This window comes from Pteropus medius, unplaced genomic scaffold (assembly GCF_902729225.1).
Source record: "Pteropus medius unplaced genomic scaffold, Ma_sr-lr_union100, whole genome shotgun sequence".
Taxonomy (NCBI): Eukaryota; Metazoa; Chordata; class Mammalia; order Chiroptera; family Pteropodidae; genus Pteropus; species Pteropus medius.
The window spans coordinates 1,628,911-1,648,721 of NW_024342473.1; the positions used below are offsets into that span (position 1 = coordinate 1,628,911).

General features: G+C 38.5%; 1 protein-coding gene across 6 annotated transcripts in view; it reads right to left on the reverse strand.

The window, feature by feature from the left end:
* Nucleotides 1-13,614: 13,614 nt before the first annotated feature.
* Nucleotides 13,615-19,811, reverse strand: part of PLD1 (phospholipase D1) — a 179,473-nt gene continuing 173,276 nt past the window's right edge. For 4 of the 6 annotated variants that reach the window (XM_039865037.1, XM_039865033.1, XM_039865038.1 and 1 more), the window contains 2 exons: nucleotides 18,409-18,526; nucleotides 13,615-17,106 (listed from right to left, as the gene is read on the reverse strand). In XM_039865037.1, coding sequence (XP_039720971.1) covers nucleotides 16,882-17,106; nucleotides 18,409-18,526 — 343 coding nt within the window. In that variant the 3' untranslated portion in view covers nucleotides 13,615-16,881. The remainder of the gene's footprint in view (nucleotides 17,107-18,408; nucleotides 18,527-19,811) is intronic. The other 2 variants (XM_039865034.1, XM_039865035.1) reach the window with 1 other exon arrangement.

The following is a 19,811-nucleotide window of genomic DNA, read 5'->3' on the forward strand; positions in this document are numbered from 1 at the left end:
TTACTTTCCCACTAATTAGATACAAAGGGATACTATGCAACTAAAATGAATGCTCTTGCAGAAGACTTTTTAATGACAAGGAAAAAGAGTGCAGGTCACAAAAACAGTATAACCCCATCATTATTTTAAAAATAGAAGAGATAGAAATAAATAAATTAATTGATTGATTAAAATAAATAAAAAATAAAAATAGAAGAGACAGGAAAGATGTCTCAGGGGTTAACACTGATGGTCATTTACAAAACTTTTTTTCCTTTTTCTTATCTGAGTTTTTGAAATTATTTATAAATAAGAATATATTACCTTGCAAGTAAGAAAAGACACAATTATTTGATTTTAAAATGATTTCATTTAAAATTAAAAAAATATACATGCCCACTCTAGAAAACGGTACTCTTTTATTAAATATGAGTATAAACTATATATGAATTTGCTACCTGCATTTACACATTTTCCATGTTGTTAAAAAGATTATAATTATTATTTTTAACAACTGCATGATATTTCATCAAATAAATATACCATAATATTTTTATCTCAATCCCCAGTTGTTGGCTATTTATGTTTCCAACTTTTTATTATTACAAATAATGCTGCAATCAATCTTTTTAGCTCATTTAATTTTCCTATAGATTACTTTGAAAATCAGCCACCTATAGATTTTATCTTACCCCTAATTACCTTGGCAGGATTGAATTTCCATATACTCACATAACTGCATAAACATATTGTTCTTTCTGACTATATACAAATAAACTAATGTTTTTTTCCATAGGGTCCCTCTCTCATACTGAGATTTTCTTGTAAGCTTGTTAGGCATTTGAATTGCCAAGACAATTGTCAATCTTAGATCTGAGCCTTAGAGATCATTTAGTCCTGTGACCATTTATAGGAAGGAAGCCGAGGCCCAAAGATGTGAAATGACTGAGCCAAAGGCATATGGTTAATTAGTGACCAAAATAGAAAAGCAACTTCATAAATATTTTCTTAGGACCAGTGAACTTTGGAGGATCAAGAAACAGTAAACAATGGTAGAGCAGAAAATAGAATGAAAAAAGACTTAGTGATAAGAGTGGGGGAGGAGTAGAAATGTTGATAGGAGACAGGAGGGAGGTTTGATTAGGGAGGGGAGGAGAGGATGGAGACAAAGAACAAGAATGTAAAGGAAATAAGGAAAAAGAAAAAAGTAAATGAGGAAAGTTAACATGTTGAGACCCTTTATGGCAGGGATTCTCAGCCTTAGCACATGGCATTTCGGGCCAGATGATTCTTTGTTGTGGGTGGCTGTCCAATACATTGTAGGATGTTTAGCAGCATCCTTTGCCTCTACCCACTAGATGTCAGGAGCACCAACTCTCCCCAGTTGTGACAACTAAAAACAATTCCAGACATTGCCAAATGTCCCCTGGGAGGCAAAATCACCCTGAGTTGAGATCCACTGTTTTGTGATATTGTTCCCCAGTGATACCCCTGGAGAATACTTCCCCCATTCTTTACTGCTTGAAAGGAATATAAAACATCTCCTGAGGAAGAGGCAGAAATTGTAAGCAAAATGTTGGAACACAGTTTATAGAGTAACCCAAAATGTAGATTTATGCTGGCAGGCAAGGAGAGAAATCACTAAATAAAGCCCATTTTTCAGATAAAGAAAATGAGACAGGAAACACATAATTTGCTTTAGGCACTAAGATGAGTCAGAGAGAAACTAAGAGAAACATCAACTTAGGCTCTGACCTTTAAAAAGAAGAAAAACAAATTTATCACTAACCCCTTCTCTTCATCCCCATCTTTGTAAAAACAAGGAAGGAAATCTGTACTCTCTCTAGAAGCTGATGAAACATCAGGAATTAGAAGTTAACATTTACAATTTTTTTTTTTTTGAGAAAGACAAAAGCAGAGGTAGTAAGGGGTTAGATTTTCTGAGCTAAAATTAAAAAAAAAAAAAAAAGCCATCATGCACCGAATACTGTAAAATTCTTCACACACATTATCACCCCAAAGCCTCACATCAGCCCTTTGAGTCAGGCCCTATTATTATCCCCATTTGACAATGAGGAGTTGGGGCTCAGAAATTAGGTAACTCGTCCCAGGTCATACAGCCGAGTGATGAGGCCAAGATTTCAAACCAGATCTGCCCTATTGTCAAGGCAGGGCAGTAACCTTTTGGCACCCCTGCATCTGCATGACTGTCTACTTCTATAAGATTGATTTCATTTTAGGGTGTTTTCTAAGAAACCCCAAGGTTTGCCTTATCATGGACATGGGCAAGAGCACTGGACACTGCCTGTAATAGAGGAATCCAACCTGGAAGATCCCCCGGGGTTCAGCTACATCCTACTTGTGAAAGAAAATCAACAGAATATATATCCCAAGGTGCCGTCAATGTCCAGGATCCTGGGCTTGGTCCCATCCCAGTCCCTTCCTCTAGCTGCATTTCACAGAACACAGGAGCTGCCCTCCCATTTCCCATGCAGCACAGCTGGGCCACTGCGTTCCTGGCATGATACTTTGGTTCCTTTCTTTTACAAATGCAATTAAACAGGGCATTGCTGTCAAACTTGTCTTTAAGGCTATTTTTTTAAAGCAGTTTTAGATTCACAGCAAAATTGAGCAGAACGTACTGAGATTTTCCATAGAGCCCCTGTCCCACACATGTACAGCCTCCCCCATCAACATCCCCCACTAGAGAGGGAGACATTTGTTAAAGTAGATGAACCTACATCGACACATCATCATCACCCAAAGTCCATCGTTTTACATTAGGGTTTACTCTTGGTGTTGACTTCTTTATTTTTAAAAAAACTTTTCTGGAATTGTATTTGGTATTTTTTAAAAGAGCTTCTCTGAGAGATTGTATTTTAAAAACCACTTGTTTCCCCTGGAAGGAGGGCTTTGGAGAGACAAGGACTGTCTTTCAAACCTTTCCCCTTTTGTAAAATATTCTGAGTTATTTGGATATTTAGTATAGATGGCACTTGCCTCCCTTTGCTCCCAAGATCACACATAGTTATAATAATAATAATTATAATTATTAATAATAATTAATAATAATAGTTATAATTAATAATAAATCAGTATAACCTGCTTACTTTCAGCCACGCACTCTTATACATGAGCCATGTAATTTTATACTTTTATACATGAGGAAATTGAGGCTCAGAGAAGTTACTTGTCAGAGGTCACACAACTAAGAAGTGCAAAACCTTAAAAAACAAAGGAGTGAAATCGTCAGTATGACTGAAAAGGATTTCTGCTTTCAAACAAGCTGCATATGGGCTCTTCTGAGAGTGCAGCCTTGCTCCTTTCCACAAGTATTTATTGAAACTCTTTCCTAAGCCATTCAAAGAAGGATGGTGCTTTGAGCAAGATTAGAATTCCTAGCCTGTAGAGGGGCATGCAGTGTCATAAGAAAGTCTTTACAATATGAAAAAAACTATCCTATTGAATGCCTCCACCCGGCAATTCTCCTCTCATTTCTTTTCCCTTCACACGAGAAGGCACCGTGGCTGACACCTATTTGTTCACCTCAACGCAGGCTTCCCCTCCCCCTCCATGAAATGTTGTGCCCTCCTGAACGCCGGGCCTCATGGGCTCATGGGGTCAAGGGCCTTACCTTGCTCATCTTCTCTGTGGCATTTGACACTCTTACCAACTTCCTCGTTCTTGGAATCCCTTTTCTTGAAACTCTGGCAACTTCCTGAGACCGACCTTTTTCCATTTTGCTCTCACTCCTCCGATGTTCCTCCTCATTACCTTGGAACTTAGATGTGCTTTGTGCATCATTAACTCACGATAGTATTGATGCACTAAATCGTCCCCACCTGGGGGGATGGGAATACTGAGAGAAAAAGGCCCACGGGCAGGCCTTGGGTTTGCTCAGTGATTCAGTGAGAAGCCGGGTTCCCAGGGTTCCCAGATCTAGCACAGCATGAGCTTGGCTGTGTCTCTTCCCCGGATTCATCATCAACCTTCAAAGCAGGAGCAGCTCATTGTATGCGCTGAACAATATTTAGGAAAAACAAAGCCTGCTGAGTGTGGGAAGACTGTAGGTTTGGGCGGAGGGCAGGGTTTAAAGGCCTAGACCAATGAACAAAACTTATTTCTTGGAGTGTTAACTTTGTTTTATTTTATTTTATTTTTGTTTTTTTTTTTAAATTAAGTTTATTGGGGTAACATTGGTTAATATAATTATATAATTTTCAGGGGTACATTATAATTTGACATCTATATATTCTATTGTGTGTTTACCACCCAAAGTCCAGTTTCCTTCAGCTACCATATATTTGATCCCCTTTACCCACTTCACCCTCCCCCTATCCCCTATTTTTGACTCCCTTTACCCCGTCTACCTCCCCCGTCCTTCCCCATCCCCTGCCCTCTGGTAACCACTAGTCTATAGTCCATGTCCATGAGTCCCTGTTTGTTTGTCCTATTCATTTGTTGCTTTTAGATTTATATCTCACATATAAGTGATATCATGTGATTTTCAACTTTTTCTGTCTGGCTTATTTCGCTTAGCATGATTATCTTGAGGTCCATCCAGTTTGTCGCAAATGGCAGTATTTTATCTCTTCTTATGGCTAAGTAATATTCCGTTGTATATATGTATCACAGCTTCTTTAGCTAATCATCTATCTTAGGACACTTTGGTTGCTTCCATGTCCTGGCCACTGTGAATAGTGCTGCTATGATCATCGGTGTGCAAATATCTTTTCGGATATGGGTTTTCAAGTCTTTGGGGTAAATACCCAGTAAAGGGATTGCTGGGTCATATGGTAGATCAATTCTTAGTTTTTTGAGGAACCTCCATACTGTTTTCCATAGTGGCTGTACCAATTTGCAGTCCCACCAGCAGTGTATGAGAGATCCTTTTTCTCCACATCCTCTCCAACATCTGTTATTACTTGTCCTGTTGATTATAGCCATTCTAATAGTTGCGAGATGGTATCTCATGGTGGTTTTGATTTGCATTTCTCTAAAGGCTAGCGATGTTGAGCATCTTTTCATATGTTTGTTGGCCATTTGTATGTCTTCTAGGGAGAAGTGTCTGTTCGGCTCCTCTGCCCTGATTTTGATTGGATTGTTTTTTTGTTGTTATTGAGTCGTATGAGTTCTTTGTATATTTTGGATATTAGGCCCTTACTGGAGGCGCTGCTTGCAAATACATTTTCCCATTCTGATAGTTGTCTCTTTACCTTGTTGATGGTTTCTTTTGCTGAGCAGAAGCTTTTGTTTGATGTAGTTTAGGCGTTAACTTTAAATGTGCATTTACTAACAACAGGATGCCAGCTTCAGCTGACCCTAAAGGGTTACAGATTTTCCCTCCCAGTGGCAGATTGAACAGCTATATCCCAGAAAACATAAACCTCCTTCTAGTCATGTCCAGAATTAAGTCCGTAGATTTCCAGTTATAGAAGAGAGCCATTCTGGTGGATAAGGCAGCAGATGTAAATTGTGTGCTTGAATTGACTTTGCATTAATTTCTCATAGGTTATTTCCATGCTGCTTAAATACCATTTTTAAAAGCTTTTATGGTATTGTATTTTAAAAGCTCCAGGAAGCAAGTGCTGTTTTTCAAACCCTTCCTCTGTAGGAAAGTATTTTCACCAGTGAGGAATTCTTGGTAATGAGCTGCCTGTTTGTACAACTCCTGTGTGCATGTTCTCATGCTGCTTCTGTATTCTTCCTTTTGCAAGAAACATCATGGGGCATAAGCTTCAGCTTTCATACTCCCTTAAAGCATTGTGGAAAAATCCCAAAAGCTCCAAAACCCAGGCCAGCGAAAAACCAAGCAGTTCACTCCAAGAGGAGAATTGAAAATTTATTACGCGCAGTCCCAGATGAGGTAGTGCTCAGTTGAAACATTCCCTTTATAGGAAAATTTTACATTATCTGATTGGTCAGTTTGAACATAAACCACTACATACAGCAGGAGTTGCTATGCGAATTTCAAGTAGTAACATAGAGAAGGGAGAGAGTTGCTATGGGTAACCAGTAAACACGAATTGTTACAGGGAGTGGGAGCTGCTGGAGTACAAACAGTTACATTTATAAGTCGAACAAAGTGTAAGGGAGCTGTTGCATGACCTCTTGCATACAGCAAACATATTTGCAGAAAGCAAGCGTATTTACAGAAGCAGAAAGCTGATTCGTTTTTAATGAAATTCCCCAAATTTCCTCTTCAAAAGGACCAGCCCTGCCATGCATTGGAACTGAGTACAGAGATAGTGCAGGAGCTCATGGGCGCAGGTAATGGCACTGTGTGTCCTTGCTGCACAGCAGGGCCCATGTGCCTTGCACTCAAGGTTCTTGGGTGTACTACTTGAGCAAAGTACTTTTAGGAACCATCAGATGAAGAGCAAGCAAAACAAGCAAAACGATAATCTATAAACCCATCTTCTTTTTAAGAGCGAGAAAGAGATGGGGGCTGGACTCAGATTAAAGTCCAAAACATGGTACAGAAACTCTTACAACTTTGGAGACGTGAACTTTCTTATACATAAGCTACATAGCCCAATAACAGCACATCAGGAATTTCTTCTACCAACTCAGGGTGCAAGCAGGTGGGGCCATGCAGTTACATTTCTTCATGACATGGTCATGTTTGCAAGGCTTGGGTTTATTTCTGAGATCTTTTACAAATGGTTTGATTAACTGACCCCTCATTTCCAATTAAGTACTAAAGCACTGAGAGTATACAAAATACAACTGAAGAGAAGTGTACAATTATGATGGAAACTAAAGTTTCCATGAAAATGGAAAGAAATGAAAGATGAATGTAGTTCAGTCAGTCCCAGGAGTAAATTCATAAGGCAAAGAGGAAACCAGCCATGCAACATGGATTGTGCAATTGACAGTTTGTGAGTGGTTAGAAGTTTGGCAGTGAAGTTAGATGTCTGTTACCCTAGGGTCAATTCAGGAGAAGGCTTTGGACTCAAGAACAGTTGGACTAAAACCTCTCATGAGGGGTGTGACCTCAAAGAGAAAGGTAATTTTCTACAAAGCTGATGCATTTACCAGGATGCTGCTCATTTTTAGATTCTAGCACCACCTAGAGGAGATAATGAAATAATTTCCCGAGTCAAAGGTGTCTTTCATTTCTATTAACCGTTTTTCAGTTTTTAAAGCACGTTTATATTAATATTTCATCTGATAATCAGGTAACTGCCTTTGAGGTAGGAATTTCTGTCTTCGTTGTGCTTATACAGAAATTCGTCCCTCAGCAGCTTATTGTGCAAAACATTTGACCAGTTTTTCATGTGACCAAAAAATGTTATCCATGAATTGATTCTTCTTTAAACACCTTTATTCAGGTATAACTTACATACTGTAAAACTTCGCAAACTTTAAATGACAATTAAATAATTTTTAGTAAACTTACTGAGTTGTACAGCCATCACCATCATGCAGTTTTAGAACATTTTTGACACCCCAATGAGATCCCTTCTGCCTCTTTTACAGTTAATCTCCCTTCCTGTACCCAGCCCCAGGCAGTCACTTATCTGCTTTCTGTCTCCATTGATTTGCCTTTTCTGGGCATTCCATATGAATAGAATCATATGATGGGGTGCTCTTCGTTAGCTGGCTTCTTACACTTAGCGTAACGTTTTTGAGGTTTATCCATGGTAAAGCATTTACCAGAATTTCATTCCTTCTTATTGCTGAGTAGTGTTCCATTATATTGGTAGATCACATTTTATTTGTCCATTTATCATTGATGGACGTGTGGGTTCTTACCAGTTTTTTTGCTGTTATTAATAACTGCTATGAATATTGGTGTGAAAGTCATCTTTTTAAGCAATAAAATCTTATTACTAAAAAGAGCAGTGAATAGAATGTGTAGAAGAGTGATTATATGAATTGTGTGTATTGGGGAGAAAAATTAAGATAAACAATCTGGAGATGCCCACAGGGAAGGTATATGGGTCCTGAGTTCAATATTTATCCACAGAAAACAAAGAACTCTTGGAACCACATTTATGCAGAAAGTGTGGGGGAATAATTCAGGAGTTGTTATGACGGATTAGTAGGATTCAAAGACAGTTCTTAAAGAATTTCTTCTTATTGAGTCAATATAATATATAGCAGATTCAGACTTTGGTAACACATCTGAGGTTGGGAGTCCCATTATAATTCTTCTTCATCCTGAAGATAGTGGTGAAGGGGCCCTTCCAAACGTTAAAAATAAACTATGGGGTCAGATGCATCTGAGTTTAAATCCAGTCTCTGCCAATATGTACAGGCCCTTGGTCAGTCAATGTTCTCATCAGTATCCTGGGAAGCAATGGCACTACCTAGCGGGGCTGTGGTGAAGACTCACTAAGATGGTCTATGCAAAGCGCTCGGCACAGGGCATGGCGCACAGTGAGTTCTGATGTAGTTTTTGTAGGATTAGATTGTGTCCTAGATACCCAGAAACAGTGGCATTGACTTCTGTTTATTCCCAAGAAACTTTTACGTTTTCAGTAGATGTTTCCTGCCCAAGACCCTGGCAAACATAGGTGTAAGTTTCCTTTAGAGGTAATACAATGTTTGTGGAAGTGGAACCTTATAAAGAAAAATATTGCTTATCACCCAGAATGCCATAAGCTGTTGGGAATATTTAGTGCAAACTTGAAGGGAGTGCTTAGGGCTTAGGGGGATAAACACTGAAACTATTAGCGCGATGTTGGCAACTCATTTTGCATATAAAAACATTGCCTAAGACTCTACAGATTTTTTTCCTATTTATGGAAGACAGTCAGAAGTCCTTGGGTTTAATCAAAATTTAATTCTCTGTGAGGGGAAATAGGAAAAATACAATTTCTCAGTAATAGGCAATATGTCAAGTATAGTAATTGCCAGTTTTAAATAGTCCTTCCTGCTGTCCCTCTCCTTGTCAGCCTGTGCGTGGAATTCATAGTTAAAAAAACATGGCTAGAACCATATGATGTCTCTGGGAAAACAAAGGAATGAAATACATAATCTGTCACAGGAAAATACATAACACACTCAACAAAACCATAACTTTTTAAATGACAAAGTGACATATTCAAAAGTACTTATATGAGGGGAATCCACGCCGCCCCCCCCCCAGAAAAATCTGAAAGCTTTTATTTTGTTTAAAAAAAAAGGGGCACATGAGTGTTCTATGAGCTGCTCAGGCCCTTATATTCACCCAAGTAGTAAATTTAAGAGGCTAACGTAACCCTAAGTTCCAGACATCTCTCTGTCAAAGAAAGCTGGAATCTGAGGAGGAAAAGTCAGTGGATGTGCTTGTTTGCCACGAGAATAATGCAGCTCAGTCAGGCAAAGAAAGAAATACAGATATGTTTAGCGTATACTTAGGGAAAAACCAGACAGAATTAACAAGGGGAAATATAAAGACAATCCTATTAGATGTTTTGGTACATTGACTTAATGGCTCCAATTTTTGTAGCCTTGTAGCCACACTCTTTGCCATGTGACTTGCCATTCCTCCCACTGGAGGCATGGATATTGTGTTTGAACATGTGGCTTACTGTGACCAACGTAATGTGGCTAGAGTGACCACATGCCAGTACTAGCTTAGTCTTTAAGAGGCATTTGCGCTTTCAGTTGTCTTCTTGAGCGTCTTGCATTGTCCTGAGAAGAAATGTGGCCAGCCTGGTGGTCCAAAGAGGAGTAGGAGAGACGCATGAAGCAAGTCTGGACTCATGCTCAGGCTAGGTCAGCTGACCCCCAGCAGATGCACAAGCAGGAGTAAGTGATCGTTGCTTAAAGCCACTGGACTTTGAAGTTGTCAAGCAGCTTTATTGTGACAATAGTTACTTATACAAATGGCTATTTTATAGGATTAGTTGAAAAAGAGGTGGAGAGAACTTTAATCTAAGGACTATCGGCACTTCATCTACACATATATACTATATGGATAATAGAAAGTTAAATTTTCCCCAGGAACCTGAGCATATCCTCTATCTAAAATTGGTAGTTGGACCATTTGAGAACCAACAAACAATTTCTGCCCAGATTTATGTAGAATGGGAGTTAGGAAAGAGTGCTAAGATTCTTATCGAGATCATTAATTCTACCTCATGAAGCCCACTTTGGAGAAACTTTTCTTTTTACATCCTGCCTTTCTGAATGACAAAGGACTAGGAGTAAGAACACTTAGCAGTTTTCTGTTCTTCCACATGAAGTCCTATGTTTACAAATCCAACTGGGTTTTGGGCTGCACAAATTCTCATTTATTTTAGCCTTGTAGAATAACCCTGGGGTACCCCTAAGAGCTGGCAAATCTTCCTGGCTTAAAATAGGGAGAGAGAAAGTATCAGCACCATACAGGCAGCCTAGGGAATCCCTAATAGAGTTGACTGAAGATATAGGAATAGGGACAAAGCTTGGGACCAGGTCTGGGTTGGAACTTTAACCATTACTAAATGCTCGTGAGGCCAGCATTATGCTATTCCATATATCTTAACTCCGTCTTGGATAATCGGGGGTCTTGGGCTCAGGTTCCAGGCTGGAGTTCCAGAAGCCTGGATTGAGTATGAGGTTGGGGTGGGCCAGTGGCCAGCAGAGGTAATAAGCAAGAACCAGTCCTAAGCATCAGTGTGAAGGGACTGGACAGAAAGACACCAAAACCAGCAATAGGTAATATAGACAAATAAGCACATTCAGACTAGACAGAGAGTAGGTAGAACCAGGGCCTAAAGAGATGCTCTGGGCCCCTCTACATGGTTGAAGGAGTTTTGATAAGTCCTACCAGCTTCGCCTGGTTAAGGTTCCAACCTAGTTTGGAGCCAGGCTCAGTGAGAATTAGAGGAAAGAAGTCATACTGGTCTAAACCTGCCAATCACAAATAGCAGCAAAAGACCGTCCTAGTTCACACTGGCGTTCTTACCTGGATTTCTTACTGGAATTCTTTATGTTTTTTGTGATATTTTTTCTTACATATTTGACCCCCTTTACCCCATCTACTTTCCCCCACCTTTCACCCCTCCCCCTGGTAACTGGAATTCTTAACACTGGATTTCTTACCAAATTTCTTAATTCTCTTTGAACAAGATAAGTTACGAACAAAGAAGTAAAAAAAAAAAATTACTACTATGTTCCATTTTTTTAGCTGCTTTTGACTTGCTAGAAAAAGGTCTTTGCTCCACTTCCGACCTGCAATTTTTGTACATCAAGGTGTTTAACTCCTTATATATGTATATATACCTACCCCACTTTCCACCTCGGATGCCCAACTTCCATCACTTTATTTTCCTGGGGGGAAGTAACAGCTTTTGAAGGGGATTAAATCAATGTCTCACTCATTGCTGAAGATGAAAGCTGAAGAGGAGATGGGACATGATCCCTAGAGAAGGCGCTTAGCTTCCCTTGAGAGAGGAAGGGTAGAGGTGGCCATCTGCACGTGGCGGTGAGCTACCATGCTGATAGGGTGAGAAACCATCCAGGTTTGCTTTGGAGAGATTTCCCGGGAAGAGGCCCTGGCCAACAAAGCCACTAATGTTAGCTATTGTCAATACTAGTATTGGTAGTAGTAGTAATAGTGTTGCTTCCTAGTTCCTCAGGGACTAACATTTACCATATTCCAGCTTTTGCTGTTCTCCCCAGCTTGGTAAAATTTCCACACCTGTTTCCAAATGCCTCCTATTTTAAGCACTTTCTTATTTTGAGAATGGAAATAACTTTGCACTCCCCATTTACTAAAATATGAGTACCACAAAGGTGGGGCGCCTGGTCTGACTAGTTCACTGATGCACCCCAGCATCCCCACTGGACTTTGCCCATTCTGTGCTGCTGAATGGCAGATTGGTCTTTCAAAAGAAATTTTGAGGTGCATCTCGCACCTCATAGGTGAGATAGGGTTGGGAATGGGAGGGCATGCTATGACTCTAAAATCAACCTTTGCGGTGTGTGGAATAGGGCTTCACGGGCATACAGTTCTGTCTCCAGCTCAGACATACGCACACTGTCTCTGAAACCCCCACGTGCAGAATGATGATTCTTGTTTTCAAATAGATGGTCACTGCTAATTTCACACTTTTAAGCGATTAATGAATATTTACATTAAAAGAAAGCAGTTAAGAGACCAAGCATAGAAAGCATTGTGAAGCAAGGATTAGATATATTTATCATTTCCAGTGCTTCGCAGAAGGAAAATCCAGGGAAACTGAATTTCTTGAACTCACAGTTCTCATTCTGAATACAAACCCTTATGCCTAGCCACCCTCTTTTATATAGCACTTCAGTTACAAACATCACCAACCATGCTTGCCTATGAGTGCTCAGCTGGGGAGAAGCCTGTTTTAACTAGCAACATCTCTTTCCATAACTAAAAAAACATGATTTTCATTCCTGAAAAGACTTGACCCTGTTTTTAGAATAAATCTATTATAGAATGTTGAGCTCTCGGATAGGGTGATTTGAAAACCTATTTACTGGAGAGATTGAAACTCACCAAATTTGTTTGGGTGAGGTACTATATCTGGACATTCTCTGCTCTCTTATCATCTTTAAGAAAAGCTCACTCACCTGATCCTTCCTCTAGAGAAGGGATTTGCGGATCATTTGATCATGAAGGCATGTCAATGAATGGACATGGCTCTGTTCGAGTAAAACTTTAATTACAAAAACAGGAAACCCAGCCTTAGTTTGCCAAACACTGTCATAAAGGTGAGGCTAGGAGCCCAAGTTCTGTCCAGAATATCTGAATATTCTGAATGGATGTTCATTACCAAGTATTTGGTTTTTGTGTCAGCGAGACATTGTGCTCCAACTGTAACACTTTGGTATGAATTTTTAGAATGGTTGAGAATATCACTACTCTTGGGCCAGACCATTTTATGTGAAGAATTCAAGTGGGATACACATTAGGAGGTTATTTTTCCTAGCATCCAACTGAACTAGGATGAAATTCACTTAAGCTCATTTATCTAGAATAAAGAGAACAATTGTAGCTGCTTGGGAAGTGAGAGTAATTAAGCCCGCATTTTGGTCGGATTGCCATCTAGTTTCTAACTTTAAAACTTTAAAGTTTAAAGTTAATGTGACAAATTTTCATTCATCTTATGTTTGATTACTTTTTGGTTTTACGTTAAAAATTAAAAATGGTATAAAATTAAAATAACTTAAAATGTTTGGTTCCTTTAATGAATCTTCAAGTCAAAGCCAGAAATATTTCACATGTGAATTAAATGCCATTAGGAATCGTATTATGGTATCCGCCCACCACCAAACACACACACACACACACACACACACACACACACTCCATTGATTCTTCACCTACAACTTTTTTGATAGATGCTGACAAATTCCTTTACCAGTGAATTTCTGGATGCGAGAATTTCTCAAGGTCTATGCCTAGTAAAACCCATTTTAAACCTCCAAACTTCCAGTAGTAATTGGCCTCTGAGGATCTTCCAAGGAAATAAAAATGTATTCCAATGCATACTTAAAATCCTTTAGCATTTTGCTCACTTTATATAAAGAAAGAATAAAAAGGGATGAAAAATCACGAAGTGTCTTTACCCGCTGCTACGCAAGGTGACAGGCATCCGAAAATGTGCAAGTGCCACATCAGATCAGGGATGTTAAAAAGAATGATTACTTCTGTTAAAAAATAATATTTAGACAGTCGCTTACACGTGTAAGTTAAACTGAAGATTTATTGTCAAGGCCCAATTTTATGTTTTCCAGAAAATCTTCTTGTCCTCTAAAATGGTTTACGTAATACAGAGGCATTCTGGTTGGGGAGAAAGGTTGAAGGAATAAGAAATGAGACGTGGAAAGAAGCGCAGGCTCTTCATGACGTGCAGCAAAGAAAAGCTGTTCTGCCCGTAGTCTTACAAAAGACTTCTTGGCTTGCTGTTTTCATCTGGAAAACTGTTAACAGATATGATATATTACAAGTTTCCAAGTTATTATATAAGAGATTAACTGCTTTGTTTTGACTACCCATAGACAAAATTTTCTTCCAAAGCTGGTAATAAAACCAATATTTTGTTTTATAATATGCCACGCAATTACCTAATGACCAGCTCTCCAACCCTCTCTGTGATGCATTACAGCTGAGAATTCAGAACATGCCACTGAAGGGTAAGTCACTGAGAGGACACTTGACACAGAGCAAATGCCTGCACCAGACCTGTTGAGTTGAATATCCCCAACAACTAAGCTCGCTCAATCCAAATAGCTTTAATAGGCCATGACCACTTTATACCTTTCTTTTCTTCTACTCCTACAATTTTCCTTCTTGGAAACAAAAATTATTACAGAGACTAGCAGAGTGTCAGGTACAGCATTTATAGACGTTTCAAAAGATTACAGTCAAGTTGAAGTGTTGAACTGATTCATAATAGTTTTTCAAGGCTTTGAATCATTTGCATTTTAAAGCTTATATCAGACATTGCAATGTTAAAGATAAATTATTTGCAATTCGGTAATAATGGTGTTAGAGAATAGTGGATAATTCGGCCATACAGTACACTTGTGTCCACATCTCATTCGATTTTTGCATAATGCTGCACTATGTAAACTGTTATTACAAAATAGGTAATTATTGCACTGAATTTTTTATAAAATCCATCCAAGTAAATCTTGTAGCCTCTCCTCTTTGCAGATGAACATCTTGCCTTTAAGAAGATGTAGTACAACAAACAAACAAACAACAAAATGACTTGCCACAGGAACTAGCAGTAAGACTTCTTGTCTAAGTTTTTCATTTCATTAGTTATCTCCTCCACCTTGTTTATTCACTCAACAAACATTTATTAAGCACTTCCTATGTGCCAGACACTATTCCTGGCTCTGGGGAGATGGATAAACACCTAAATACGTAATATCGCAGGGTTCAGAATAGCTTAGAAATATCCTGTCTGAAATCTATTTACTGCAGCTCCTCATTTGGGAGTAATGATAAAGTGAAAGAACAGGCCAATAATGGAGTGTGGCAATTTTACTAGTTCCCGGTTCACTATCTGTAAGTTAAGTAAATTTAAGTGAGTCCTTCAACTACTCTGGGCCTCAGTTTCCTCATCTATAAAATGGGGAGAGGTTGAATTGATTTTTTTTAAGGAAAAGGTCTCTTTCAAGTTCTCATTTTTCATGGTTTTATGGGAGACTATTGCACAAAATCAAGAGCCAGTTTATTGGCTGTTCTATAGTTTAAAAAATATTTAAAAATAAAATGTAAGAAATCCTAAGACCATTCCACATACACTCAAAACTTTAAATGCCAATCCAAACTTCATAAATAGCAAATGTCTCCTTTATAATTGCTAGAGAATGAAGTCATTTTACTGTCTTCAGCTCTCTAAGAAAAAAAGTTATTTATTCATAAAAGCATACTCATTTTCATTGTTGGTTTCATAGTCCCACCTCATTTGTGAAATGTTTTCTAGCTGTCTAATCCTCTCCTAGGTGTGACACTCTCTCTCCTGCTAACCCAGATCACTGACTTTGTGCTCCTATTTAACCTTTTCCACTGGACTATTAGCTCCATGAAAACAGGGATTGGATCCTTGCTCCTCTGAACAACTCAAGTGAGAGTCTGTCCAGGTAATCCATAGATGTGTAAGCATTGCACCTATCCCATAGTTTATGAGCATAGGACTTTAGGGGACCCACGTTAGGTCTTCAGGCTATAAGAATAGTTCCACTTAGTAAAATTAGAGCTATGATGTAGCAAAGAGTACTCTAACATCCAAAAAAGAAAAACGGGTTTCCAGAACAATTCACAAACTAGGACAATGTGAATTAATAACTATCCTAACCTCTTCAGAAGACCTGGTGGAATGTTAATGTATATTTAATAATGCAAGTGAAATAGCACATATTTTGCAATCGATTAATTTTTCTTTAAGAAGCTAACATAGCTGGAGAGCTGAATGTCAAATAAGGTTAGGCTCTTATTAACTTAGTAGAAGTTATAAAGGTGCTGATTTTCTGGAAAGACAAATTGTATTCACTGGTTTGATTTTAAAACATAAAAACTAAAATTTCAACCAATCCAGCAGCTATGGATGACAGGAAATTTTATAGGACTCTAAGGAATCTTCTTTTCGGTGGATCAGACACCTTGGAGGTTTCTGAAGGCTGCACGCTCTGTCTTTGAGTTTTATCAGATGCTGTGCAATCACATATCCTACCTACATTTTCAAATTAGATCAGGTGCGCCCTACCAGACGGATACATCTTGTCAGTGCCTTTGGAGGCAAAGTGAAATCTCTACCTCGACAACTGAATTTAATTCCTTCCTGTTGCTCTGTGGTGTCGATATATATTATACAGTGTCAATGTTATCCAAAGTCCCTAACACAGGCTGCTGTGTACACTAAAGTCTGTCCTGTCGTGTTAGTCACTGAAAAGGAATAATGACCAGATCCTTGCTTGGGAGAACATTACTACTTCATGACTAGATGGACTTCCATGTGACCCTGAAGAGCTTTGAAGCAGCATCATGGTCTCTTCTAGCAATAAACAAGATCTCAAACAGCACCTGTATGGACTGTGAAATGAGGCAGGTCCAGTTGCATAAATGAGGGTCAGGGAAGAATAAGGAGGTTCAGACAACTTTTGGCAACCTAGACCACAGTTATAAGTAAATTCGTGTTAGTAAAGGAAATGCACTTTGGTGTACATCACAGAATTTGAGGAATAGTTTAACTTGAGTGTGTGCTGCCAATAAGAATGCAGTCTTTTCCTTAAGGAAAGGCAGGAGGAATGATAAAGCATTGCTGATGTTCAGAGTCCTTATATCAGTGTGACTGAAGCCCTTCCCAGCCAACCCATAGGGTCCATGGGTTGCATGTAAGAGTACATTGGGCTGCCTTAGGCCGTTAGGTCTCCAGAAAGTCACTGTGTGCAGTGTACTCTTTAGAGTGTAAGTCTTTGAGCTGCAAGGGAATATAACTCTTAAGTCCAAATCTCCATGGGCACTATGGCTTCTTTGGTTCCGACAGCAGGCAGTAGGCTTTCTTCAGACAAGAAATAAAAAGGGAATTGCACCAAGAACCCACGGATCTTTTTCAGTTCTTCTTCAGCTCTAATGGGATTTTCCTTTGCTAATATAGGCTTGGTTATAAAGTCTCTCAGCTGAATTAAATTGTGTACTTCATCATTGGGAAGGCACCGGAACACCTGATTAAAACACAAAGAGGAAACTGAGTGATAAGTTTAAAAGAAAGCATATCCCCTTTTTGGAAAATACTCATTTCAACAAACAATTTTTACTTTATAAAACATTATTTTTGCTATAGCACCGACCTGATTGAAGAGTTGCTTCTCTTATTTGCTATAAAGAAACTGCTAGAGTGGCTTCCATCTAAAAAAAAAATCATAACTAGATCCTTATACCTGTTCTACACAAATCATTAACCCCACGATAAATTCAAGCTCATAGTAAAAAAATTCACTGGTGTTATTCCACATTAAGGGTAATTTTCTGGATAATAATCATGCCTTAGTTTCACTGGAGGTTCTAGCCTAAGAGAAAAATTGTATAATTTATTTTCTCTAACTTTTTATTTAGAAAAATGTTCATAACTGTATATTTAGATTTATCAATTACATACTTATTTTGCTAGTTGAAAATAAGTTTCAGACATCATTAACACTTCACTCCTGAATACTTCAGCATGTTTTTTAAGAAAAAGAACATGTGCCTATACCACTCTCACACCTCAGAGAATCAATTGCATGTCATTTAAGATATAGTCCATATTCAGATTTATACTATTGTCCTCCAAATATCTTTTATAGTTATTATCTACCCGCTCCCAATCTAGGATCCAAACAAAGCTGTGCACTGCGTTTTTAAAATTACATTTTAAAAAACTCCATGCACATGACCTATTTGATCATGGTCTTGAGTCCTCAGTATGAAATAATATGTAGATGGTTGTCATGTTTCATTAGGAAGTCATGAAGAAGAACACACTCTTAACCAATATCTGATAGACAGTCAAGGGATCTCAGTGTAAATATTTGCTATGATGGAAAACTGGCTACTTCATGAAATAACCTGTTCCACTGCTAGACAGCTCTTAAGTCTTGTACAGAGGGCTCAAAATGTCGTCATTATACACAAAGTTTTATCACCAGCAACTGGGTGAGTTGGGTTAAACCCAGGTCTGGCTCATTTTTCGATCCCATCTGCCTCTTTTCTCTTTGTCACTAGACTTGTACAAAGGCTGGGTAACCACCTGCTAAGGATGCTCGTGATAGGAATTATAGATCAGTATGCCTGTAAAGTCTCTTCTAAACCATTATCCATGATGTTTTTTGACTCTTTGTTTTCTAATGTCTACAAAGAGGTATTTTATTACAACTCGGAGGTGAATCGTTTTTTACACTCTATCAATAATATGCAGAAATAATGATGTGTTTTTGTGATGAGTTATAATGAAAAAAAAAGGGGGGGTGGGTATATGCAAGACTTACCTTGTCATATATTGTAGCATTTCGAGCTGCTGTTGAAACCCACACCTCCTTGAAGAATTTGTCACTCACTGGATCCTGAATGTCCTCACTTGGATCAGAAAGATAGCCAAGGACAACCCTGAAATACAAGTGCCCTCCAAACTGAGTAACTGAGATACAACAGTTTGCCGCAGGCATCGTTACTACTGGTAAAGTCATTTAGGCAAGCAAGCTTTTTTTAAAAAAAAGAAATCAAAAGAAGCTATTAAAACTGTGTATGTGTGTCTGTGTCTGTATATAAAAAACCTAAGTTGCAAAACAAAGCAAAACAAACAAAACCCTAAGCTGTTACAATGCTTGGAAATTTTAATTGTTGGACAGAGAGGAAGGCCTTAATTTGTTCTAAGAGTGTTCCTGTAATCTGGCCTGCGGGAGGTGAGAACCTTGGAGGACAAGATTAGCATTCACAACATGTAGCAGCAAAAAGTGCTGAGCCCTTTCCAAGAGCTATCTCAGTAAATCCTCAATAACCTTATGAAAAAGCAACTATTATTATCTTCATTTATAGGTAAGGGAATTAAGGCACAGAGAAGTTAAGTAACTTATTCAAGGTCATACAGCTCCCTCCTTTCCCCTCCCCTTTCCTTCCTTCCTTCAGGCCAAGAACTATGCTGAACTCTAGGGTAGAGAAATGAATACAAAAGACATGCAGCCTCTCTGAGTAGATTTAAATTTGGTGGGTGAGATAAACAACTAATACATAATCACCTTTAAATAAATTAATTAAAATTTTGATAAACACCAGGTGTGCTTTAAGAGCAGGAGATGGGAGTATTTAGAGAGGATTTTCCTTCTCCTGTCTGTTTGCCTAACCCCACTTCCCACCTTTTAGGGTTTAGTACAAGCTCACCTCTATAAAACTTTTTTATGGCTCCCCCTTCTCCAGTCTCCCATTTCTCCCTGTCATTCCTTGGAGATCTGAACATTCTTCCTTTGTTCCCACTATAATTCATATATGCTTTGTTTTTATCAGAGCACTTGCAAGACTTTATGCACTTTTGTTTTTAACTGGCCCAACTCACACTTTTAGCTTGTAAATTCTTTGAGAGAGTATGACCTGTCTATACTCACATCCCCAGAGTACCTGGCATAAAAGAAGCCACATACTAGATGTTGTCTGAATTGATCATATATAAACAAAGTACTAGAAATAACAAGAAATTCTCAAACAAAGTAAGACAAGTTTAGAGGTCATATTTGAAAATTATAGAACAAGAAAACCTTGTACTTATAGAAGGCCTTAGGGTTAAAAAGTACTTTTACCTGAACTCTGTGAGGTAGATAATACATGATTCCAATTTTCCAGATTGGAAACTAAAGTTTGAAGACATATTGGTAATAGAGCTAGAATTCAAGCTGAGTCC